Source organism: Neomonachus schauinslandi, chromosome 3 (genome assembly GCF_002201575.2).
Source record: "Neomonachus schauinslandi chromosome 3, ASM220157v2, whole genome shotgun sequence".
In the NCBI taxonomy this organism is placed as follows: Eukaryota; Metazoa; Chordata; class Mammalia; order Carnivora; family Phocidae; genus Neomonachus; species Neomonachus schauinslandi.
In genome coordinates, this window is record NC_058405.1 from 188,161,511 (window position 1) to 188,186,926 (window position 25,416).

At 48.0% G+C, this 25,416-nt stretch overlaps 1 protein-coding gene across 2 annotated transcripts in view; it reads left to right on the plus strand.

Annotated features, from left to right (window-relative positions):
• The window catches only part of AGAP1 (ArfGAP with GTPase domain, ankyrin repeat and PH domain 1), a 338,554-nt gene that overhangs the window by 164,773 nt on the left and 148,365 nt on the right, over positions 1–25,416 (plus strand). The window contains exon 11 of one of the 2 annotated variants that reach the window (XM_021679032.1): positions 17,951–18,109. The exons of the other annotated variant lie outside the window; for it this stretch is intronic. Coding sequence (XP_021534707.1) covers positions 17,951–18,109 — 159 coding nt within the window. The remainder of the gene's footprint in view (positions 1–17,950; positions 18,110–25,416) is intronic. 2 annotated transcript variants of the gene reach the window in all.

A 25,416-nucleotide genomic window follows, 5' to 3' on the forward strand; every position in this document is an offset into this window, starting at 1 on the left:
AAGAGCCATCTAAAGTATGTAAATGAGTTGTGAGAGTATCATGGGCTGGTGTGTATCTGTAGTGACCAAGTGGTGGATGAAAGTGGAAGAGCTATTTGGAGCAAGATTGAAAGGAAACTGTCGGACCTCAACTTTAAATTCTCTCGGTTTTATATTGTAACTTTTATGTCATTCTTTGACAGAACTTTAGTTTTCTTTATTCTCTTTTGAAAGGAGAATTTGCTCTTTAATTCAGGATCAGAGAAAAGTGTTTTCTCAAATCTAGATGTGTTTAGAAATTTCTGGCCATTGGTGTGCAATTACAGGCCATTCAAAATGTCATGGTTCGTTTTTGTTAAAGAATCTTTGCAAATGGCTGCCCTCTGGCTTTGACCTTCGAGTGATTACTTATCAGAGGAAAGGCCTGAGTCCTCCTTCTAACACACTTCCACACACGGATTTGTTTTCTCCAGCAAAAAGTCCCTTTCTTCTCTCTGACATACATCCAGTCTTCTCAAAATAAATTACTGTCCTTTGGTACTTTCTGGGATTGGTCTTTGCTGCATTTTTCCCCTTCTGAGGTGTCAGGTGCTTTCAAAGAGGGATGGTGCTGACCCCACGGCTCTGTGCCATACACAGCGTTGATTGGTGAAAGCAGGGTAGTAGAAAGGGGCCAGAATTGGGGTCCACTGGGGCTCTACTGCATGATACCAAGTGGCGTTGGACCACTAACTCGGTCAGTTAGGCCGATCTTGCCTGACCTGCCTACCTCACAGAGATGTGATGACAGGTAAGATAACACATATGAAAGTTTTGGGAAGCTCATAAAGTATAATACAAACATCAGCTGTTATTAAAAATCCAAAGAAAACTGGGCTTTCTGCTAAGGGAGACATCAGTTCATTCCAGAATGGTGATAAGGTCTCCCACGACCTGCTGACCTTCCTTCCAAGACATACATCAAATTTCCCTTTTCAGGATGGTTGTGCTAAATAGGAAGAAAGAAAAGAAGTGCCCAGGGTAGGTCGGGGGGGGGGGGGGGGGGAAGTTCTGTATTGAATGAAAAGCTGATGTCTTCATTACTTTCTATTTATTAATTATTCAAAAAATATTTAGTGAGCACCTGTCCTGTGCCAGGAACTGTGTATGCTGTGGATGTGGAGACCCTGATCTCCAGAACTTATACACAAGGCCATCACCTTAAAACCAGCTAAGTTTCCACTTCTCCTTCTAACCCACCATGCCAAATCCATCCATTTATTTATTCACGTCAATAAACATTTATGGCATTTCTGATGTATGCCCATGGTCCTGGGCCCTGGGGACACGGAAGATTAAGACACCATCTCTACTCTCGAGAATCTCACCCTCTGGTGGGGAAGAAAGACCAGCAGACAGGTAAAGGCAGGGCTTTGCAGCAGGTCATGGTACGAATACATAAGGGGGCCTGAAGGCCCAGGGGTGATGAGTCCAGTCTCCCCTAGGAGGTGGGGCAAGGCTCAGGGCTTGGGGGGGGTGCCTTTGCTGGGTGTAAAGAAAGGATGGGAGTCTGCCAGGCGCGAGAATGAGGGAAGAGCCTCAGTGATTTGAAGGAGTTTTGCAGATGTAATGTTTGGAGTTTGAGTTTTTTAATCTTGAGACTTATGTTCTTTGGTGCTGAACTGCCCCTTGTTTTCCTCAGGAAAATGTAACGTTTGGTAAACAGAAAATACAAAATGCCACGTAACCTTACCATATGCGTGGAGTAGCTCATGTCCTGGGCCTCAGCTAAAGGAACATTCCTTTAGTGCCCATTTCTTTCTCTTGAATGCCCTCGCATGGGGGGGGGGGGGGGGTTTGGGGCAGTGCCGAATCCCTTTCCCTGCTCCCACGCTCAGCTGATTACGGCACGTTCTTCCAACCCTCAGCCAAGTTAATTCCTCTTAAAGGGAGCCTGCTGGATTTTTCATCTTCTTTAGATCACAAGTAGGGAAACGGAGGTATGACCACAGGAGCACAGTGCCACTTTGGGGAAAGAAAGTGCCTCGTGGTCATGGCGGTGCTCAGGGACATGGCATCCTCGTCTCTGCGTGCAGGTGATGTCATGGGCTGGGTAGGTGCTCACTCACATGAAGAATTCCAACCCAGCAAATTTAACCTGAAGTACGTTGATGTTATTTTAAGTGGTGGACTTTGACCTAAAACTAGGTATTATTTTAGCTATTTTAGAGCTGTTTGCCAAATGCTACTTAACTGTATTCTTCTTTCTCAGCTCATTTGAATTCTGCTGTTTTGTTCTGGAGGTCTAAGTTAACATGGAGATGTTTCTTTTTACGCTCTTCCTTTTTATTTGTTTTCTTATCTCAGTTACTGGACTAGATCAATGTTCTGTGCCTTCCTTTCTAGTAACTTTTTCATTTACATAGACATGATAACGTGCATGTACCTAAATCCTTGTGTATAACACTTATTACTGTCTTAGAATAAATGTCTGTAAGTGAAGTGACTCAGTCAGTGGATATAAACGTTTATAAGATTCTTGGTACACATTTCCAAATTAATTCCTAGAGGGGTTTTGTTATACAAATACCCTTCCATCTCTAAAGTGAGTACCCATTTCACCCGCACACACTTGCTAGCATTGCTGTTATTGTTTTTGGAATCTATACTAAAAATACCTCACACTTTGTTTATTTGGATTTTTTCAGTTAATGCTAAAGTTGACCATCTCATGCTTGTTGATCACAGGTATTTCTCACATTGCAATTGTTTCGATATATCTTTTCCCATTTTTGTACTAGGGGTGTTTATCTTTTTCTTATTGGTATATAAGAACTCTTTATATGTTAAGGATATTAACACTTTATAATATGTTCTGCAGGTATTTTCCCAGTTTATTATTTGCTTTTTAAATTTTATGGTCTTATTTACATATAGAGGTTTTCCCCTTTTTAATATGTAATCAAGAATATATACATATAATCAAATCATAAGTCTTCTGCAGTTTCTACTTTAGATATTTAGAAGGCCTTTAATAATCCTGAAAACAGATCACAATTCATATATATGTATTTCTGAGTTTTACGTTTTTATTATTGTTTCTTTCTTAAGAATATTTAGCCTTTAATCTACCTTTAATTTGTTTGGGTCAATTATGCACAATAGGAAATCTAATTAAACTCCTTTTTCAAATAGATTACTAATTGTCCTTTCTCTGTCGAACTGTTTACTTATGACTGTGTGTGGCACCTTTATTATACACCTAACTCATTTAATCGAAATCACTGTGTTTCTGGGCTTGAGAATCTATTCATTTGACCTACTGTCTCCACATTGTGTTATCATATGTGGATTTACCACAGTGTCTTAGATTTATGATTCAGTTTATATCTGGTAGTAATATTACTCTCTTTTTCTTGTTGTTCTTGGCTATTGCCACTCATTTATTTTTTCCAATAAACCAGAGTAATTTGAAACCTCCTTCCCCCCAAAAATAATCACATTGTGACTAATTGGCAATGCTTTTAATCTATCAGTTAATTGTGGAGGAACTAACATCTTTACTATATTGAGTTTCTTGTCATGGAACACAAGTCTTGTCCAATTTATTCAAACCTAATATATATATTCCTCAGTAAAATTTTAACACTTTTTTTCATTTAGATGTATCGTGCCAATCCATTCTGTTAATTTATAATTTTTGATGAAATGTGAGGCTAATCTCTTTTGGGAGAGGGGCGGGGGAGAAGGGGGCTGTCTATTATCTCATCTATTTCGCAAGAAATAAGAAAGCTCGTGATTTTTATATTTTTTATATCCAGTCATCGTACTGAACTCTTGTTAGTGGGAATATTTATTCAGATGTTTCTCTTGATTTTCTAGTATATGCTCATAATGCATCTCACATTTCAAATATGACAATACCTAAACGTATGTCAGTGTTGACTTTTGGATACCTTAGTGCTTTGCTTCTTGTACTGCTCATGAACCATCATTACTGGGTCGGCTGTATGTATGTCCAGCCCCGATTAGTGCTCTGGAGTTTCGGAGGGGGTACAAGGTCCTCCCTTCAGGGGCCTTGCTTCACCAGTCTTGGAATGTTGACTACATTTCATACATTGAAATGCTAGAAATGTGATGATCTACATGTCAGGTTTTGCCCTGGGCTTGGGGAAGAGGAGGAAAAACACGTTGTCCAAGTAGCTGCCTTTTGTACTGATAACTGAGCCCGGGTCTCCCTTTGGGGCCCACAAGTTATGCAGAGCAGAAGAGCCGCAGTGAAGGTGGGGCGGCCCCACGCTCCATCGGGCAGCTGTGACAGGCAGGCACGGCGAGCTGAGGGACGCGTTCAGGAGGAGCCGGCCATTGGCGTCCCCGCCTCCAATCCCATGTGGATGCTGATGCTTGAAAGAGAAGGGAGCAGCTTGGGGAGCTCAGACCTCCACACAGTCAGAGAGACAGAAAGAAATGGCAAGGAAAAGCAGTTTTGACCGTGAGGGACGTCACTGAAGTGCACCAGCCTGCCCACGAGCTCTGCACTGTTGACGTAAACCAAACCTCTCCCCATCAGCATGGACCATGCTCCTTCCAGAGGCTGCAGGGCCAGCCCCTGCCTCTGCCTGATGGACCTGCAGGCACTCATTCACAAATACGCAGCAAAGACGTTTGTGGAAACCAACAGTAAAAATGAGAGGAACAAAGATAAACAACACTGATCCTATAAGAAAGAGTGAGAGGTGGGGAAGGAGGAAGACTTAAGAGGCTAATTATTGTGTTCATAAAATGAAACGAAGGTCACATGAAAAACCTGGGGAGAAAGAGTCCTTGAAAATTAAAGAAAAATTGTTTAAAAAAAAATTTTTTTAATTTTTTAATTCAGTAGCTAGGTTCAGTGCTATAAAGAACATGGCCAAGGATACTGTTGGTGATCGTACCTGTGACAAAGGAAAGCACGCTGGAGGTGATGAAGGACATGCTGATGTCTTCCCATCTGAAGAGCTCAGTGTCAAGTTCAGGGGAGAGGAGGCTCTCCTCTGTGGAAACACAGACAGAATCCCGGAAAGCATCCCAGTAAAGAGGAGAGCATGCTTACCTACCGAGAGGGAACTCTTCCAGCCTGTGGACTTCAGAGCAAACACCACATGCTAAAAGACAATGGAAGAATGCCTTTCTAAGGACAAATCATTTTGAACCCAGAAGTCTATGCAGGGCCAAACTAATATCAATCAAGTATGAAGATAGGAAAAAAAAAAAAATTTTTTTTAGGTGATGTACAAGGATGCAGAAACAAACAACTTTTTGAAAAATTTACTTAAGCATCTACTCCAGCAAGAAAGAGGAGGAAGAAGAGTAATCCAGGGGATATTTATTCAGGCCTGGTTCAGTTCCCGCTTCTTCCAAGGTCACTCACTCAGGATGTCCATGGAGATATCTGCCGCTCCCCCTGCTTTGGCTTGGAACCTACATCACCATTCTAATCAGAAGCCACATTTTAGGGGCACCTGGGTGGCTCAGTTGTCAAGCGTCTGCCTTCGGCTCAGGTCAGGATCCCAGCATCCTAGGATCGAGCCCCGCATCGGGCTCCTTGCTCAGCGGGAAGCCTGCTTCTCCCTTTCCCACTCCCCCTGCTTGTGTTCCCTCTCTCGCTGTCTCTCTCTCTGTCATATAAATAAATAAATAATCTTTTTAAAAATATATATAAGAGAAAAAAAGGCAACATTTTAGAGAATCCACCCGGTGGATTTCAGGCATAGTTGCGGAGAAGACAGATGTCCCACAGTATCTTCTGACGTGAGTTGTCAGCCAGGCTGGTTTAGAATTGTATCCACCCATGATGGAATGCCGAGTTGTGTCAGGTCTGAACGTTATGCTGACATTTAAGTAACAGGAAAATGTATTGGTCCACAGAAGGGCCTTGAGAGGCAGAAACCCTAAATTGAATCCCACCTTCCCCATCCTCATTAGAACCTTGTGTGGATGAACATCCGCATCCTCCTTGCTACGGTGGCCTGATGTACCTACCTCGCTCTGTGAGCGCACCTTTGCAAAGCCCGGCGGCCCAGGGCAAGTCTCTGGATTCTATTGGGAATCCATCGTTTTAGTTGTGCTTGTCACTGGTGAAGAAAAGGAAGCAAGAGGGGACAGAAATTTTGCATGAATCGTTTTCATGCCAAGCACTGTTGTTTCTCTCGCCTGTGTGCGGCCCTCGTGGGTCAGCCACAGTAAACCCGCCCCCCCCCCCAGCATCCCCCCTGCGGTGGTGGGAGCGGCAGGCAGAGAGCTGTTCTGCAGGACCAACCGGGGTCTCCGTGGGCACCGGGCTCCCGGTCCATGTCCCCCCGACTCTTTATTCCCCGACGGCCCCATTTTGTTCTGAGATGCCAGATACCTCCCTGTCCCGAAAGTGTGTCTTTGTTGGGTACTTGGAACGGTGACTGTGTTTTTATCCTCAGCAGAGCCATGCGTAGGCCTTTGTAGCGGGAAACCTTGCCCCCTCCTCTCCCTCCCTCCCTGCGCTTCAGGCCCCCAGCGGTTTCAAAATATTAAAGCCGCCGGGAGGGTTGAGGCTGATTTTCCGGGGGTGGGGGCGGGGATCTCGATGTGTTTTGAGTATTGAACTGCCGTTGACATCTAAAGTCTCAACCATGCTGTTTTCCTCCACACTTCAGTAATCAGGACATCCAGCAAACCCATAAAAAACCAAACTAATAGCATGAATATTCAGTGACCTAGAATACTAATTATTGTCATGAATATTAATGTGATCGGACTTGCTTTTTCCTCTCCTCTTTCTCTCCCGTCCTCTTTCTCCCTCTCTCCCTCTCTCTTTTTTTCCACTTAGCCGGCTCTAAAGATGGGTCATAATGAGAGCATTTAAGAGGGAGCGCGCTCTCCGCCGTGACAGGGACTGGGGTAATAAGGAGAGCTTGATTAACGCGGTGCACTTGGGGGAGAGATGAGAGGCTTCACGTGGGCCTGTTCGGGGGGGGCAATGAGACACCAGTGGCTCTGTTGCTCGTCCCGGAGATTAATGAGGCCTAAGAGTGCATTAGGAACCGTGACAAAGGTTTGATCTAATGGGCTCAGCCATTTCTCCTTTGAGTGACAGACGCACAGAAGTAATTGGCTGTGCAGAATGGCAGCTCATTGGCGGTACTTAAGGATACATTATCCCCGTTGTGTGGCCCGCAGAGGCTGTTTATCAAAACTGCTCACACTGCAGACGCCGAGCCGCTAAGCTGCTGTTACAGTGGTAATAGCTATTAAAAAATAAATAAATAAGAAACGCGACATCAAAGCTGGATCCGTTGTTGTCTCCTAGAAACAAAGTTTTTCTTTGTTTAGTTTCAAACGGTCTAGAAAACACTTTAATAACTCCGGAATCTGTTCTGGGCATGAATGAGACGCGTGGCTCACGTGCGCCTCCAGGGTTGTGGGCCGCTGGGCAGGGGACCCCCCCACCCCGGGCCTTGCTTCTCACTGCGTTTCTGCCTCGGTCACCCCTTCCTGTCGCGCACTTGGCACACTTCGGACTTTGTTCGCCACGTTAATCGTCTGCTTCATAGATTGGGTGCTCCTGCTAAACACCCTTCTAGCCACTCGGTAGAACGCTTGCAAATTCTCTGGGTGAGAATTATTTTGCTAAAAAAGGATCAAAAATCAGTATCCCGTGATAATCTGCTTACACGAACCAGGGTCTACTTGGAGTAGTTTTGATGGCTGTTTAATAACTTACTATTTTTAGGGAAAGGAAGAAACATTTTGGGGGGTTTCTTTCAGACCCAAAACATCAGGAAGTTCGCTACATCTGAAACTAAAAGACACTAAAGTTATTATTCTTTAGAAGAGTTGCAACGTCTTCAGCTTTTGTGAGAAACGCATTCTGATTGCTTTGCTGTTTCTGTGTTTCTGTGTTTCTCCCACTGAGGTTTAGGCAGATTTCTGTTCTGTTGTTTCCATCCTGAAACTGTGAGCTCTTTGAGATGGAAACCATTACTTCCCTTTCTTTGTTACCCTCTCCTAGTTTTGTGACCTCACAATTATTTTATCGTTAAGTCAGTGCTACTGAGCATCGCCCCCCCCAAGTGAAATTCTAAGGGATGACCGTTGAGGGTAAGCACGGTTTGCTTTCCTCCGACCAGCACTCCATGGGCAGGACCATTGGGGAAGAGTTCGGGGATAACTCAGAAGCCTGCTTTCCAGTTTAAGGAAACCTTCAACTGTTTGAACCCTAAGTGGGGTGTTCTTTTCTGTAAAGACTGCCAAAAGCACCTTGATCTTGATGATTTCCATTTAAAACACTAAGGACACTGAGCTGTCTGTCACTGTGGGGACAGATATCCAGGTTAAGTAAATAAAAGTTGCTTTAGAAACTTTGTTCCCCCTTTCAGAAACATACTTGGTGAAGAGTAGTGTTTCAGCTGTTCACGCGATGCTTTCAGGACCAACAACTGGTCAGCATGGGAAGAGCTAGAGGAGAGAGAGGGGCCCTGAGGAGGACCTCGGCCTTCAGGAGAACGGCTGAGTGCCGTCACGGGCCTCGGGAAAGAGCCATTCTGTGAAGAGCCAAGCCCACAATTGGCCTCCTTGCTGCATTCCCGCTCCCACACTGGCAGAGGAGAATTTTCAGAGTAGGCATGGCGTTCACCATGTCCAAACCTTGTGGCCCGGTGTTTGGTAGTCACCACGTGTATAGAGAACATTTGTCTTTCTGGAATATTCCGGGGAGTGGTAAAAGGCAAGGCCATCCTGACCACAGTCAGGCAGCCCACCTCCACACCACGGCTGCAGTTTCTCTGTAAGAGCTGACCTCGTAGGACCTGAAGGGAGAGAAAGAAGTGAGCACTTCTGAGTGTAGGCCCACATGACCACCGCGGTCTCCTCCCTGAAGGGGATAATGAAGGTACTGCTCTCAAAATGGATTTTGGGCAAAACACCTATTTTGTGTATCATATAAAGGAGAAAAAACCTTTTAAAGCTGGAACTGTCGTCTAAAGCAAAGGAAGAAACTCAGCATTCGTTGGATGTAGTTGTTGCGAGTATAGGATCAAATTACAAAACTAGAGGATAAGATTTGGATGCCTCGGGCTTTATGTTTTACAAAACATTACTATGTGAACACTGTAATCATATTTTGTTGCTTAAAAGAAAATCTTTTTTTTTTTTAAAGATTTTTTTTTAAAGATTTTATTTATTTGAGAGAGAGAATGAGAGAGAGAGAGAGAGCATGAGAAGGAGGAGGGTCAGAGGGAGAAGCAGACTCCCTGCTGAGCGGGGAGCCCGATGCGGGACTCGATCCAGGGACTCCAGGATCATGACCTGAGCCGAAGGCAGTGACTTAACCAACTGAGCCACCCAGGCGCCCGAAAATCCTTTTTTTTTTAAGATTTTATTTATTTATCTGTCAGAGAGAAGGAGAAAGAGAGCAGGGGGAGCGGCAGGGAGAGGGATAGGGAGAAGCAGGCTCCACGCTGAGCAGGGAGCCCGATGCGGGACTCGATCCCAGGACCCTGGGACCACGACCTGAGCCGAAGGCAGACGCTTAACTGACTGAGCCACCCAGGTATCCCTTAAAAGAAAATCCTTAGTTTTATTTTCCTTTTGTGTAATGTTGCCATGCCTCGTTACCACCCTTCCATATAAACTGGTTCACGTAGCCCATACAAGTAACCGGTGGTAGGCAGGTGAGCCCGATGCACGCACTGTGTGCGTGAGCACGTCAGAATCCGTAGGAGCAGGTGTCCTGACTCAGGTAAAAGTGGGCAAGATGCAAAGAGCGGGCCTGGTTTTCACAGTGATGAGAGTTGCACTGGATAACTGGGAAAACACAGACTTTGTCTTTGGAATAAATATTTGGACTGATTTCTAAATATAATCGCTTAAGTGAGAGCCTACCTTCTGATGTGCTTCATATTTTCATCTTGAATTATCCTGAACACCAGATTATATCCATGTCCAGGATGCAGCAGCAGCCTGGCAGCGAGGTGTGAGCGGGCCCACGGCTTCTCCGGCTCCCCTTTCTTTCTCCGCCATCTGGTCGCGCCATGTCCCAAGACCACGTTTTCATTTCTTTCTTTCCCTTTATTAAATTGTGCCTCTCACAGCTTGGTCGGAACTGGTCGTAATACCTTGGAATTTTGCAAGACCTGGAGAGGTAGGAGTGTCATCACATTGTCCCAGTGCTAAGCACTGTCCAGGTCCGTACGGTAGGTGCTCAGGATACCTTTGAGAACGTGCATGTAGGCTCACGCATCGCGAGGACCTCTACAATGGCTAAGCGCAGATGTGAGCAGGTAACACATGAGGAAACCCCAGCATGAGAAAAACATAAGGGTGACATTCAGACCCTTTGATTTTAAAGACAAACAAAATTAGCATTATCGCCATTTTAAGCTTTTATTAAAAAATAAACTAGAGAGAAAAGGTAAACTCAGCATTGGTGAAATTAATAACAGCTAATATCCACAGAGGCTTTGTGGTTTACAAAGTGCTTTATGCAATTTGATGTTTATACCCATCAGCCACATGGGGCATATTATTGTCCTCATCATTAGTGTTATATCCATTTTACAAATCACAAACTGAATTGTTTTCAAGATGCCCGGTTTCATCTTTTTTTGGCCAATGGCCTCAGAAAATCAGCAACATACATCACAAGTCAGAAAGACGTTAATGCTGTTTGAGTAATGACTCTCCTGGGATTTTATCCTAAGGAAGAGTCTAAATAGAAGATGTCCTTTGCAATATTGTTTACTCTAATGAGAAATTGGAAACAAAACTATCCAAAAGTAGGAAAATAGCAGTATGAATTGTCTGCATTGAATCAGCAAGATGTCACGTATCTAAAATTATTGTAAAGATTATGGAACAACATGTGAAGAGGGTTAGGAAGTCATAAGAAAGAAGTGTAATATAAAATTACATCATTTCTGTGGCCATCACTAGGAAGAACTGATGCTCATGTTCAATAATGAGTTGATCTGTTACATGAGATTTTGAAAGTCTTCTAATTGTTGTCATTTGTGCAAGGTAAGTTTTAAAGACGTTTGTACAACAAGAACGATTCATTGTTTTTTTACTTGGACATCATAATCAGAGCAGGGAGAAATCTGAACAAAATGAGCTATTTCTGCATTTTAGGAAATAAGTGGGAACTGATCGCAGGACTGTAGTTCTGAGCGCGGCCACGCTGTTGTATGTAGTGGTGATCACATCCGCTGTTACCGCCGGGTCTGGACTCCGTACATTCTCTCCTGTCTGGATAGCAAGGGTGGAAATACATCCCAACGAAGAGATGCACCATGATGCCTATCTCCATAGTAGATGTGTTAAACGCACTCTAACAGAACAAGTGTCATTTTATAACAATGCAGGATCCTGGACGCCTACATCTTTAAGATACTGTGTCCTTGGAAAAAATCCTCTTAGCCTCAAGTCCTGACTGCCAAAAAGGAGGGCAGATTTCCAATGCAAATAGTGCCTGAACGGCCCTGCTCATAGGCACTTAAATCATCCGTATCTCACTTTTTATGGTAGTGTTGTGAATTATATTCTTTTTGGGTTTATAATTAGAGGACGAACAGATGGCGAAGGCCTATTTGGACGTGGTGTGGCCGTTAGAGTAGCCTCGGTCGCCTTGCTCTGATTCCAGAAAACTGGTCTTCCTGCGCGCGCTCAGCGGGGTCTGTGCTCCTGGAGGTTTGCAAGGCGGCCTTGCACCCCAGACTTCTCTAACATCGGAGGCCAGGTAGGACTGAGAACCGACCCCCAAAAGCGATCTCTGTGTGTTTCTCAGGGGGAGGCCTCCGAGGGGAAGGGGGAGCTCCTCTCAATCCTGTGCTGTAATTACAATTTGTTTTTAGAAAGGTATAAAATTCCACAGTGGAAACCAACGTCCGCGTTGTACTGGGGCACTCATAGACCCTCTCTGGGTCGCGCCCCCCTCGCGCAAGGCCCTGGAAACTTAGGGGCCTGTCACCTATTGCCAGGCACTGCTCCTCTTCTGCAAGCTACTTCACCAATAATTCAAATGCCAAATATTCCTTTTCTACTTTAGGCCTTTGAGAAGGCCAAGCTATGTTTGCAAAGATGAACCAACGCGGAAAGTGCAGTGAGCAAAATTTTGTATTTTAAAAGAAATGATTGTTGATGAATCTTTATTTGAATGCTATGAAAAGCTTTATTTCAGAGTATATTTTTAAAGATCAGAGCAAGCTATTTTTTATGTAATAAGCCTCTAGCTTAAAAGAAGAATTCTGTCTTTGATGTCATTTGGTGGATGAAAACATTTGCGTTCAATAGAAAACCAGCATCTTTTTTATGTTCGTTTGAGATCAGTTCAGGCAACATACTGATATTCATTCAGATATAAATGCCAGAGTCGCTTTGAAATGCAAATTGTTTTAAGAAAAATAGCATATGGTGGAGGTAAGTACCTTTTCAAATCAACTCTTACACTTTAGGGATATAAGTAAAGCTAAAATTATTCTTTGGGAAGAATCTGGCGCTTTTGACACATGGAAGCTTGCGCTAATCAGGGCGTCCCGTAAGCACACACATATCCATATCAAGGAGATGGCGCTGAGACTCGGTGGATTAGCATGGTAATGTAGCCGCCCCCTGCTAATCAAGGCCAGGGGCCCAGCTGATCCAGAGATGTGGTATTTGAGGAAACCCTCCTTCTGAGTTCAGAACAGGCCAGGTAGTCGACCGTGTTTTTCCTGATAATATTTGGGGAAAACATCCTGAGACAAATAACAAACAGGTCTTTTCATGACCCCTTGTGATGGAAGCAGTACTTCCTGCTGTGACGGGCTGGGCCCCTCTTTGAGACGCAGAGATGATGGGCCCCCCCCCCCCCCCCCCCCCCCGTCTCCTCGCCGTCCCCCCCCCTGCAGCTCTGTCCCTCACACTTGCTGACCTGACCTCTGTATCCACAGACTATTCAGATGACCCATTTTTAGCTTTTTTGGGGGGTGAGATAAGTTGTATCAACAGAACACGCACAAAGAAGGTGCAAAATCCCGATAGCCAAGCGTGCGTGCAGGCGGCCCGGCCTCAGATTGGGAAGCAGCACACACACACACACGCGCGCGCGCGCCTGAGGGTGGTCGCCATCCGATCGCTCACTCCCAGGACCTGTGGGTGGTGAACGGTTGGGTGGGTCACGGCCGTTGGTGCTTGGGTTGGTCTCCGCACATCCTGTCTGTGAAGTTCGTCCTGCTGTGGCCGCGTCAGCATCTATCCGTCCTTCCCAGTGTGTGGCATTCCACCGTATGGACATGCCACGGGGCGCCCGTGGTGGGGAGACATCCGCCATTTCTGGTTCGGGGCTCTCCCGAGGAATGCCGCTGCGAGTGTTCTCGTCCAGGCTTTCTGGCACCACTGTTGGGCACGTCTGTGTGACTTCCGACTGGACTGATGTGGAAGGAAAACGGGAATCTGGAGAGAGAGGCTCGTATCGGACTGTTCAGTGAACACTGCACAGCAGGTGAGTCAGAAGAGAGTTTGGGTTGTCCTGGGATAGCATGAGACTTTGCATACTATTCTGGAGAGAGGGGCATCCATTTCCGAAGTCTAAAATAAATCTGCAGTGTTCTGTGAAGCGTCTCCTGAACCTTCCAGGGGCTGTTCTTCCTGCCTCTCAGACCTCCTTACGGCTCTTGTGTTCTGGCCGCATGTGGGCTTGTCCGATACCTTCTGCTGGACGAGATGGGAGCTCCCCTAAGGGCACAGACTGTTTCCTTCAGTCTGCCCAGCACACAGCGTGCTGTGGGTTCAGTGTCGGGAGACGGGGAGGGGCAGGAGGTCTGTGTTCGAGGAGGTGGTGGGCCCGTGGAGGGCCCGCTTCCACTTTGCTAGCAAGCTGACAAGCCAGCCTGCCAGGCCCTAGATGATGAGAGCCTGGTGTCGGGACAAATGGCAGGTCATTACTAACAGCTGTACCAGTGCCAGAGTATGAGTCTGGTCGTGCACCCGTTCCCACAAGGCCAGGGGACACCAGCACACACACTGGGCTGCATTACAGAAGAGGAACCCCAAGTTTAGGAAACCCCGTCTTTCCTAGTGGGATGCACACAAACCTGCCCGATCTGTGCCATGGAAGGCAGTGTTGTTATCCCAGGCGGTACACGGATCTGCCCTCCTCCGGAGGAGGACCTTTCTCTCTCATCCAAGCCTATTCACCATACAGACAGTCCGGAAAAGGCCATCCAGAACAAAAGGATGCCAGTGTGCATGCCTCACGACACGAACAAGCACGAGACCCATGCGGCAGTCCATCGGCAGTGGTGGCGTGGGCATCTGGTGGGGCACGGGGAATGGAAGGCAGGGCTGAAGAGGAGGAAGGGCAGGAAGAATAGAAGGTACCCCTCTTCCCACCCTCCGGGAGGTCACGGCCCTGGGGGGAACAGGTGTCCCATTGGCTTCCTTTTAAGGCCTTTTGTCTGTGGACCCTGGCTTAGAGCTTAGTGAGTTAGACTAAGCGTTGGATCTTCCTCCTCGTCCCCGAGAGCGAGGACGTTCCAATCCAGCTTTTAGAAGCTCTTCTCTCTAGGGAGAGACAGGCATGCCTACAAAGAAAGTGGTTTCCAGCCACGTGCCAAGTTCTTTCTTCCCCAGTCGCATAGACCTCCGTGCCGTATCTTGGTTCTCAGCCACACGAATGAAATTCTGCAGCAAGACGGACATGCGTTCAGGGTGGGCACCTGCTGGAGCCGTTGGGCCTGACGGCCAGGAGCAGAGGCCCCTCTGCCTGGGCTCAGCCACGTTGAGAATAGTGTTCAGGCCCCCCGTGTTATCTCCGTGGTCTTGGCCTTTCAGTGCTTGGCTGCCAGGAAATCAGATCAGTCGTGGCTCCTTTTACAGATGAGAACCCCAGATCCTCAACCTTAATTAATAACTTGTTAACGTGAAATACAGTACCATTCATTGGAAGATGTAGGCCTAGAGAACGTTGAGAGAAAGTGAGTTTAAGCTCAGCACCTCCCTTAACCTGCTTTAGAGGTATTTTCAGAAGTGGTGAGAACAACTCGCAGCATGTCTCACGTAGGGCAGACAGGGCTGGGTGCGTCCGCGTACAGTCTAGGAGCAGGGGCCGGTGTTGCTTGACAGGTGACAATTCGTGACTTTATTCAGAAATAGAAATGAAATTATGCATTAGCTTTTGTTGGATGGTGTGTGCGTCTGTGTGTAAAAATAAGCATCAGAAATTGACATAAAATACTGTAATTAGATCTGTATAGTTATTTAAGATATTCATGAAACATTTGGGCGTAGTTGGTTTCTTTGACTAATGGATTCACTCTGAGCAAGTCGAAATGCCTCACAGTGTGACCACTGGCCCAGGACTGCTCCCCTGTGGAGCGAGATGCTCCGCGGGCCACAACAAGCCACTGAGACTGCTTTCACGGGGCCGTGGCCGCATCTGTGGACCACTGGTTTGCCTCAAAGTTAAAACCTGTGTCTTCATGTGTTTACATTTAAAGGCAAGTGCCTGTCTGTGTGGATCCCCAAGCTATATATTTAGGGCAAAAACAGGATTTTTTGTCCTTCATAATTTTTTTGTTCTGTCGCAGTTAGTTGATCTTTTATTGTTTGGCATTTGGAAAAATTTGACATTAAAATAAAGTTAGTATATATGAAAGGGAGGTTTGCTCTCTTGAGAGTAAATCAGAAACATTTTACTTCTGAAACGAGATTTTTCTTAAGCATATTTTTTAAAGATTTTGTGACTCGCAGTTAGCAAAGATGAGGACCGGGCAGGCGTGCAGGTGAGTGAAGTGGGCCGGGCAGGCAGGTGTGGGCTCTGGCCGACCCACTGTCCATTCGGAGAGTCACAGACGCAAGCCCACTGCTGTCAGATACTCTTATTTTTCAACTAATGCCAGAAACCACAGACTTTTAGAAGACCTCTCCCAGATTCTACCTTAAAAAAGAAGTCATTGTCTACTCAGGAAAAATGCATCTGTGAGCTCAACCCAGACTCCAGGCCTCGAGTCTTTTGTGACTGTGTGTCCATATACCCACATTCACGTGGCCAGAGCTCAGTCACGTCGTGTATCTTGAGTCCACGGTGGGGGGTTGGGTGTGGCTGTGAGAAGGAGACCCTCATGCTGCGGGGCCCTGAGGTTCGGCTTTCTGAAGAGTTCTTCGTACTGGTTTTGGGTCTTGCACTGACTCGGCAGTCACACACCAGGGCACACAGTCTTGCCAGAAGGTTCTTCAGTCCACAGGTCCCAGTGGGTTTCCTCGGGGATCCCCTCAGGAGCCCAAGCCCAGAGCTCCTCCCCCAGTGGCCTTATACATTGAACTCGCTGTGCTTAAATTTTCATTTGACAAAGAGCTAGAAGTTTGAGAACCAGTGGACCAGCAGCAGACACGTGACCAGCTCCATCACGCGGATTTACTGCAGTGTGTACATTTGAAGGAACCTACTCTCCTCCTTCCACAGTGGCTGTTCGGCCTGGAGATGAAGAGTTTTCAACCTAAGATGAGCTCTTGGTCCGATACCTCCGTTAGAACATTTCACGTGTTCCTGTCCCAAGTTCGTAGTGATTTCTGGGTATCTGAGCTTTAGCAGGTGCACTCGGAATTTCGTGTGTGCCCACATTACCTGAGGAGCTTCTGAAAAAGCAGGTGCTAGGGTGGGGCCTGGGAGTCTGCATTCCTGATGAGCTCCTGGGCCATGCTGCTGTTGGTCTGAGAACCACACTCAGGAGGCTCTGTGTCCTTCCACACTTCAGCTCCTGAGATGTCACTTTGGGCTTTTTTCTGGAATTGGGTAGAGCAGCCTGGGAATAGTTTTCCTTTATGACATTCAAAGTGTGCCCAGTTCGGATAACAGCATAAAATCGGTATCATTTTTTAAGGTAGAATATATTTTCTGAAGCAAAATCTCTCATCTCTGTGGACCACTTGTTTGTTGCGTGGCTCACTTACGCGTTTCAGTAGATGATCTTGGGACTGCCCCATGCTTGTGGGATCAGGGTCAGGTCGGTTGTTGGTAGCAGAGCCCCGGTTCCTACCTCTGATGGGCTCCCCAGGACCACTGGAGTGCTGTGGGAAAAGTGCATTCTCTCAAGCCCCAGCCCCAGGCTTTCAGAATCAAAATACAAATATTTTGAAGCCTCTATTTTTAAAAAGCTCCATGGGTGATTCTGGTAATTGGCCAGATTTGGTCAATTTGGCTGAATCTGGTCTATGCACTTAAAATCTTGTGCTATGAACACCTTCTATTAAAACAATTTGAACTTAATTGGTTCTAAACTAAAATAATTAGAGGAAAGTTTAAAACAAAACAAACCTGATCTCTCTGAAGATCTGCATCCAACAAATGAATTCACTCACAGAAGTTGGATGGGCTGCGCTTTAGAGAAAGGCACTGAATCATGATTTTGAGTCTAAAATTGGTATGACCAGGAAATCACTAATTCTGATGTTGAGCAGCTGATCCGTATCATCCAGTACACGATGGGACTGTTCCATTGCGGCCCCGTGTCCTGTGCAGTGGTGAAGGCCACCCTTCCTCTGCTGGGCCTCTTCAGGGGTCGGCACGCCCTCCGATGTCTCGTCTAGAAGCTTTGATCTGTGTTGATCGTAGAGCTTCACCATGACGGTTGGCTGCCATTTGTGGTCGTTTTTCCCTTCCGTGGATATGTTACCAGCGGTGGCTCCTGTAGGGTCCATCTTGCTGGGACTGAGGCTTTTCCCAAAAGCAGGTCTTCCGTCTTCACCTCTGCCCCACCTAGAGACGGTGTCGCGTCGGCGTCTGTTTAGGGTTGTGTTGCGTGGCTCCCAAGGGTCTGCTCCACCCTTGTTTCCTCTTGCGTATTGTTTTGTAGGGTGCTTCCGTCTTCCGCGGAGCAGGGCACCAGCTAGCTGCTCTCGGTGCTGAGGGCCACCGCGCGCAAGCACGTGGGCGTCTAGACTAACTCGTGCTGGCTTCTGGGGTCCGCAGTCCGAGGTGGTGTTCACCTGACTTGTTTATTCCTAGGGAATGTCACTAGTGCGTCTGGGTCTCAGATGGCCAGCGGCATCAGCCTGGGCTCCTTCGGCAGCCGGCAGGACGGCATGCAGCAGCGCTCCTACTCTGTCTCCAGTGCCGACCAGTGGAGTGAGGCTACGGTCATTGCAAACTCGGCCATCAGCAGTGGTAAGAGAGGGCGCAGCCCCCCGGACCCGTGGCCCCCTCGCGGTCCTCGGTGTGAGCCAGGGCCCGGATGCGGCGCTCTCACCGGGCTCGCTCTGCGTGCCGGCCCTGTGGCGCGGCCGCGTGAGCAGGGCGCGTGTCACCTTTCATCTGCGGAGCGTTTGGTCCTTGACCGAGGTTTCACTCGCATCCTCCCGTGTGGCCCTGCCGGTCAGGGAGGAGCAGGTTGCCTGCCAGATGTGGGAAGCGAGGCTGCACACCCACGGTCCCGTGACAGGGAGGCGAGAAACAACGCAGAGCCCGTGTCCCGGTCACGCTTCCCTGGGGGCCACGCCCACACCTCCACCAGCAGTGCACGTGTTACCTGGTCTCGGGGTGCGTGTCTTTGCTTTTTCCATCCAAGGAAAACACAATTCATTCTCCTTACCAGTTTTCCAAAATTCCCGATGCACCTTCCAAATTTGGAGAGTTCCCCTGTCACCCCTTTTCGGTGAGCGTGGGCAGCCTTTGGGGAGACGCGTGCGGACGTCGGAAGCCGCCTGGGTGTTTGTGTGGAGTCGTGAACGACATGCTCTCGAGGCGGCACGCTGTGCTGTGGGGTTCTGTCTGCGGCCTGTTCACCGGTATTTAATGGAATTCCCACTGTTGTATGTCATCTATCAGACAGGGTTTTAGAGTAATTTCAGCATAATTTGTTCTAATTAAAAGATTGAGCATCAGGTCTTCCCTGTAGACCCACCAGCTGCTGCAGCAGGACGTTTGCTGTGGGTAAACATAATCCTTATTTCTAGTTGCTCCCATCCCTCTGGCAGACCCTGCCAAGTGAGGGCTTTCATGAGGACGGCTCCAGACTGGGGGCGGAGGAGAAACAGAGTCCGTCCAGGCGGCACCCAGGGGCGCCACGGCAGTGCGGGTCTGCAGGCGCGTGGCACAGCGTGCATGGACAGAGCACGGCCCCCGTGCCCGGCACGCGCCCACCTCTGGGGCCCCTTCCCCACCCAGAGGAGGATGCTTGGCAGCCGGTGTCCCCCTCCAACTCTTCTGGGCTTTACGCCCGTTGTCTCAGGTCCTGGGGATGCCCTGAGAACCCCAGCGAAGCGGGTTCTGGCTCCCTGACACGAAGCACCCAGAGTGTGGTCCCTTGGAAGGTGATGTCTGAGTGTTCACAGCTGTCGCCTGGCCTGGAAGCCCCTGTGCTCAGTCAGCACCTGCACCCCCAGCCCGGTGGCCTGAGGCATGGGTGTGCTTGCTTCCCTCCTTGTGTGGTTTGGGTGTGAGCACAGGACCTGCTCAGGGAGGCCTCTGTAGCTGTTGTCGTTTTAAGAGGAGCGAGCAGTTCACGTAATTACCGCATCGAGGTGCTTCTTCCGTCAGTACCACTAGCCAGCCGGGCTTATCCTGTGGCCGCCTTTCTGCGGAGGTGTTTCCAGAGTCCGTTGTGCCCACGGCCTTGGCCCCCCCCCCTTGTCAAGCAGGGACCTTCTAGAACTTTCCTCCTCCCAGTGCATCATGGAGCCACCAGCCTGAGGAGGCCGACAGGGTTGGAGTTCTGCTCCTTTTGTGCTGTGGGAGTTTTATTTGGGGAGAAGGGGGATATAAAGGGAAGTTTCTGAGAGAGACCATCACCCCCAATCTTTGCCTCCCCTCTACTCAGAATATTTTATGGGAGTACTTGGGTGTCTCATCGCTTAAGCGTCTGACTCCTGATCTCAGCTCACGTCTTGATCTCAGGCTCATGAGTGCAAGCCCCGCGTTGGGCTCCACGCTGGGGGTGGAGCCTACTTTAAAAAAAAATAGAATATTTTATAGAAAAGGCATGGGAAGTGGCATATTCATCTAAATCCGTTCTGTGCAAACCTTCCTTCTGCACACTTACCTCTTTGATACAGACTCGCTAGGCAACCATGCCTCCACCCCACATCACAGCTCTGTGTCCAGCTAGGCATGTGTGCGATGGGGACTCCACAGCACCAAAGCTTGGGACTCCATTACTTCCAGACCCATGGTTTGGTTGGAAGTGGCATTCCACAGAAGATGTTTGCATTGGTCTCTACACACACATTTATAAAGTTCCTATAAGAGACTCCACTTGCCTACGTACGAATGCTGTTTTTATATTTACCCAGTGATTTCTCATCTGTTCACACCCTCGAGTGTCCATTCTTCATTCATACAGCACGCTCGGTAGAAACTAGTTAGGCTCCCTGACGCCACAGAGCCTGAGCCCCGAACACGGGAGGTGAGGAGCTCCATTCTGGCCCCATGTCAGCCCCATGCCATGGGACAAGGACCGAGAACTTGTGGGGAAGCCCGGGCTGAGATGGTGCAGGTAGTTGAGGGACGGACAGTCCATCAAGGAAAACTTCACAAAGAGAATCAACTTTGAGCAATGCTTACAGACCCGGATAGATTTTTTTTTTTTGGTGCCAAACCACAAGAGGAAGTTATTATAACCATTGAGGCAATTTGGACAAGGGCTTGGGGAGGAAGGAAAGGGGAAATGCAACAGTCAGGGAGTGGAGGTGACCTGAAGGGGCCGATGGGAGTGTGCGTGGCAGACGGGGAGAGTGCAGAATGGCAACATGAATTAGCATCTTAATTTTAAGGCTTAGAGCTGGCCTTGCTTAAATAGCAAAGATCTGGAAAGATAGCAGAGCGCTGCACAGGAGGAGGATTCCTATAGTTTTCCATGATCCTTCTTTGTTCCTCTCTTTTCTGAGGGTTGATGGTACATCACAACCAAGGTATGGTTGAAAAGGGAAACAACAGCGGTAATAATAATGGGAGCTAATATTTACGGAGGGCTTCATGTGGATGATCCCATTTGATCTTCAGGGAGTAGATAACTGATGTTAGCTTGACGGGGTGGGGAGACGCGCGTACATATCGCTTGTCTAAAGTCACCTTCCGGGAGGGGCTGGAATGCAAACCTGAGAACATGTCAGTGCTTCTCGAGATGTGCTTCCCGGACCAGCAGTAGCTGCCGCCGCTGCCGCTGGAAGCTGGTTACAGGTGCACATTCCTAGTCTCATCCCAGACCCACTGACCCTGAAACTCAGGGCCGGGCCCCAACAACCTGTGTGTGAACAAGCCCTCTGTGCGACGATGTTGCATGCTGACGTGTGAGAAGCACGGCTCTGGCATCTGGCAACCCCTGGAAGTTGGCTAGAAATGCAGCCACCCAGGCTGTGCCAAGACTTGCTCGGTGGGAGCCGCATGTTCCTGGGACCCCCCCGGTACTCTGGTCCACCTGGGCATTGAGAAGCCTTGTCCCCACCTGCAGTGAGGGTAACATCCTGGCTTCCTGCTGCTTAGCACCATCCCTGCCTTCCGTGATCCATCAAGTCGCCAGACCAGAGCAATTTTTAATGAACATCAGGGCATCGGATCTGACAGGCGACTTCAAGAAAACGTGTTTATGAATGGATTTCCGGACCTCAACTTGGGCATCAACATTCCCTGCTGTGCTGGAAAATAATCACAAAAGAAACAAACATGATTAAGAGCTTTCTGTCATGCTTTTTTTTCTTTTCAAGTTGCAGTTGATACAAATCCCACCCTCTTTTTTTTTTTTAATCATTTTATCCCCACCCCCCACCCTGCCGCAAGTATCTGGTTTGGATGTCAGAATCATAAAAGCTTACACTGTGCTAGCAGCAGGGACAGGGAGAAGCTAAGCCGCTTTTGAATCCAGATGTCCCTGAATTGGTGAATTTGCCTTCCCATTGTCATACACTTTTATTAGAAAACATAATAATAACAACATCGGGACTCAATTTTTTCTCTGCCCCTTCGTCCACACTAAAGACTTTTGAGAGAGGTTCCAGAGAACTTTTGAAAGGCTTCCCCTCTCTACGCACAGGTACTCTGGGGGGGGGGGGTTATCTCTTTAAAGCAGCTGTGGGCAACTTCTAATTAGATAGATTACTTTGTAGTGTGAAAAACTACAAAACAGGAGGTTCTGGTTAAATTAAGGAGGGGAGGAGAAGAAGAATCCATTCTGTGAAATGGAATGCCCCACTGCTTTATGACTATTACTGTTGTAAGGTTTTACATTAAGTACCTGAGGTTTAAAATTAAATGTCTAATATAATTTGGCGTTGCTAACATGAGACCCGCATCTGCCCTTAGAGGAAATCCAGACAGCTCAGTTCGGGGTTTCAAATTGCTGTCTGCTGGCTCTCGAGCAGCACGGAGGGTTGGGTCCCTCTTCGGCTAAGCACCACATGAGGCTCGGCATAATTTTTTAAATGCAGAAACATATTCATCTTCGGCTTCTGCATTGGAATAGGCTGTTCCCGTAGTACATGAAAAATTAATTTTTTTACATTTTTCCTCACTCTCCTAAGTGTTTGACAGAAGTAATTTTTGCAGCAAGAGGGAATAAAAACTGGTGGCTATAAATTCCTGTCCTGCAACCTCTTGTGTAGATTCTTTATGGACCCAGAATTGATCTACACGTCAGACCCTGTTGTGGTTTAAACTGTTTATCACCATAATGGCAGCTGTGAGCCTGTGAACATCAACTTATAATCCCGGGTGAAAGAAATTGTTGTTTGCAGTCAATGAAGGGGCAGCTTAGCTTTATTGACAGATTCAGAACAATTATCTCTGCAACAACTACTGGCTGAGAGTTTTCGTGAGTCTTATTGGGAGCCTGTAATTTTTTTTTTTGATTAATCATTTTCTCTATAGGTAATTTTCTCTAGAAGCGTTAGCCAAGAGTTCGCATTGCTGTGGGTATAGCAGGGGACCCCAGGGGGCCGTTTGTAGATACTTGGTTGTCCTTTCTTGCTCCAAGGCAAAATGCGTTTTTAGATGCAGCACCCTGTGCCAAGGGCGAGAGCTGATGCTGTGGACCCTGTGTGTCAGTCCAGGCACGCTCCTGAGCATCTCAGCGAGCCAGGCAGGCCTGCCACCCCGTCTCCCTCCCGTGCCAGCCTCAACTGGTTGGTTGTTGCCGCAGCAGCCCCGCTCCCCCCACACCCCACCCCCGCCTCGGCTGTCAGGTCGTCCTGATGGCCCCACTCCAACACTTCATCCTTGCTGCCCTGGCTGGCCATCACCGTGAATATTGCATTGCTTCAGATGACTAAAGCATTTCTCTTCAACCCTCCCTCAGCCTGCCTCCACCCCTGGCCAGCGGATAGCCTTGTGGCTGCCAAGTGCACACACCATGCTCAGCTTTCTCCATGAAGGTGCGTGTGCGTGGGCATCTCCCAACAGTTTCATCCTGCGTCTTCCCGCTGGAATCTACCAGAGCCTGTTATTGGACCATTGGTCCTGAATCTGAAGCCTTTGAGCTTTTTAAACTTTTAAATAGTTTTTCTCACTCTGAACATTTTTTTTTTTTTTTGCATGGCTGTGTTAATGATAAAGGCTGGACACACACGTTTCAGCCCTCCTGGTTGTGCGCCCCGCACTTCCTCTGTTGATTTCCTGTCCTGGGTGCAGGAGGGGGCCGGCCTGGGGATGGTCAGAGAGGGTGCTGGCACCGGGTGCGGGGATGTTTACAAGTCTGAGCTCTTTTTTTCTCTCCTTGGATATTATGCTGACAATTTTGGCGTGTCGACGGCAGGTGGTGGTAGTGTGATACAGACCATGAGGCTTAATTTGTAGGAGGGTTTTTGTGAAGGAGGAAAGAAGGTCAAGGTGGGGACTGCCTTTGTTGTCAGCGGCCTCTCTGTGTCGGGAGCTTGACATCTAATGTTCATTTAATGAGAATCACTGTCGCTATTTGATAACTGAGGTTCAGAAAGGCTGAGAAACCCAAGACTCTTAATAATTAGCCAAAAATCAAACCCAGGTCTTTCTGATGCCAAAGCTTATACTTTCCCTCTCTGCCATTTTTTTTAAAGAGGACATGAATGCTTAATATTAAAACATTGTATCATAAAAGTTGTTTATCTTTATAAAGCTTGCTTTTAAAGGAAATAACGTTTTCCCTTCTCTGATTTCTCCTGAACTTTTCCCTTTATCATCAGTTCCTCCCCGATCCTGGCTGGCATTCAAAAACCATTCCCTGGGGTTTGTCATCAACCTTCAGCTTTGCGCAGTGTTAAAGGGCCCGTGGGCTCTCATCTCTCAAAGCTGGACACCCTGTCTCAGCGGCTGAGGTCTGCTCCCCTCACTGGACCGGTCGGCCTAATTAAAGGGATGACCCCGGTTCCCTCTGTGCTCAGAGCCTGCTTTCCTTTCTCTGCATGTGGCCAAGGAGAAAGCAGAAGCTTCCTAGGGTAACTGGCCACAGGGGGGAAAAGGTGTATTTTTTTTTCCCCCTCTCAATCAAAACCTTGTTACTTTGTACTTTATCTCCTTAGTTCCTTCCTGCAAGCTATTTCTAGCAGCAGGTGCTGACCAGAGAAAACACTGCCCCCAATATCAGAACAGGGAGCTGTGGATTTCATGCTTGAAGGCCAGCAGCTCTCATTTTGCCCAGCAGAAGTCTAGAAATCACTGTAAACGGATGGCAGAGAGGGATACTGTTGGCAGTTGCTCTAGAGTCTCTCAGCCCTCTCGGGCCCTCAGTATCTTCTTCTGGATCGCTGGTTCTCAACCAGGGGTAGTTTTGTCCCCTCTCCCCACACCCCGGGAACATTTGGCCATGTCTGGAGACATTTGGGGTTGTCACAGCTAAGGGACAGAGGGGTGTGCTGCTGATTTCTAGGATCAGAGAGGCTGCTAACTTCAACCCCACAGGACAGCCTCCCGCCCCAAAAAGTGATCCCACCCAAAATGTCAGTAGTGCCAAGGTTGACAAACTCTGATCTAGGCAGTGACAACTTCAGGTCTCTGGTCCCTTCTAACAGCCACTGGCGCTGCACTCCCTCATGAATTAAATAGTCCTTCCCAGAGAGAAGGAAGCCTGCTCCTTTCCTTCCTGGAGGGAATTCCTGCCACCAGCCCCAGGCAGTGTCTCCTCCCTGTGAGACTTTGAGCTTCCGCTCAGACCTGCTCCCCCAGCGCCCCCCCCCCCCGAAGCTGGAGGCTAGTCACTTCCACTCTGTCTTGCTGCCCTCAACAGCTCTGATGTTCCCTGGTATCCGGCAAACACTCGCCGCTTGCCGGGCACAAGGGCCCCACAAGACGGGGACCTAGAATGATCCCCACCCAGCTGGCCGGGGCTAGACTACATCTCAGGCACTGAGAGCACTGTGAGAGGGAGGGAAGGCCCCAGCAAGCCCGGGATGGCCTTGGCTGTTGGCAGGCATCATGTTGGTACCCTCCAGATTGAGAGACCACAGAGTGAAACAGAGAGCTGATCACCCGAATTCAGGGGTGCGGCGGGGTATCCAGCCTTAGTGGGGCTG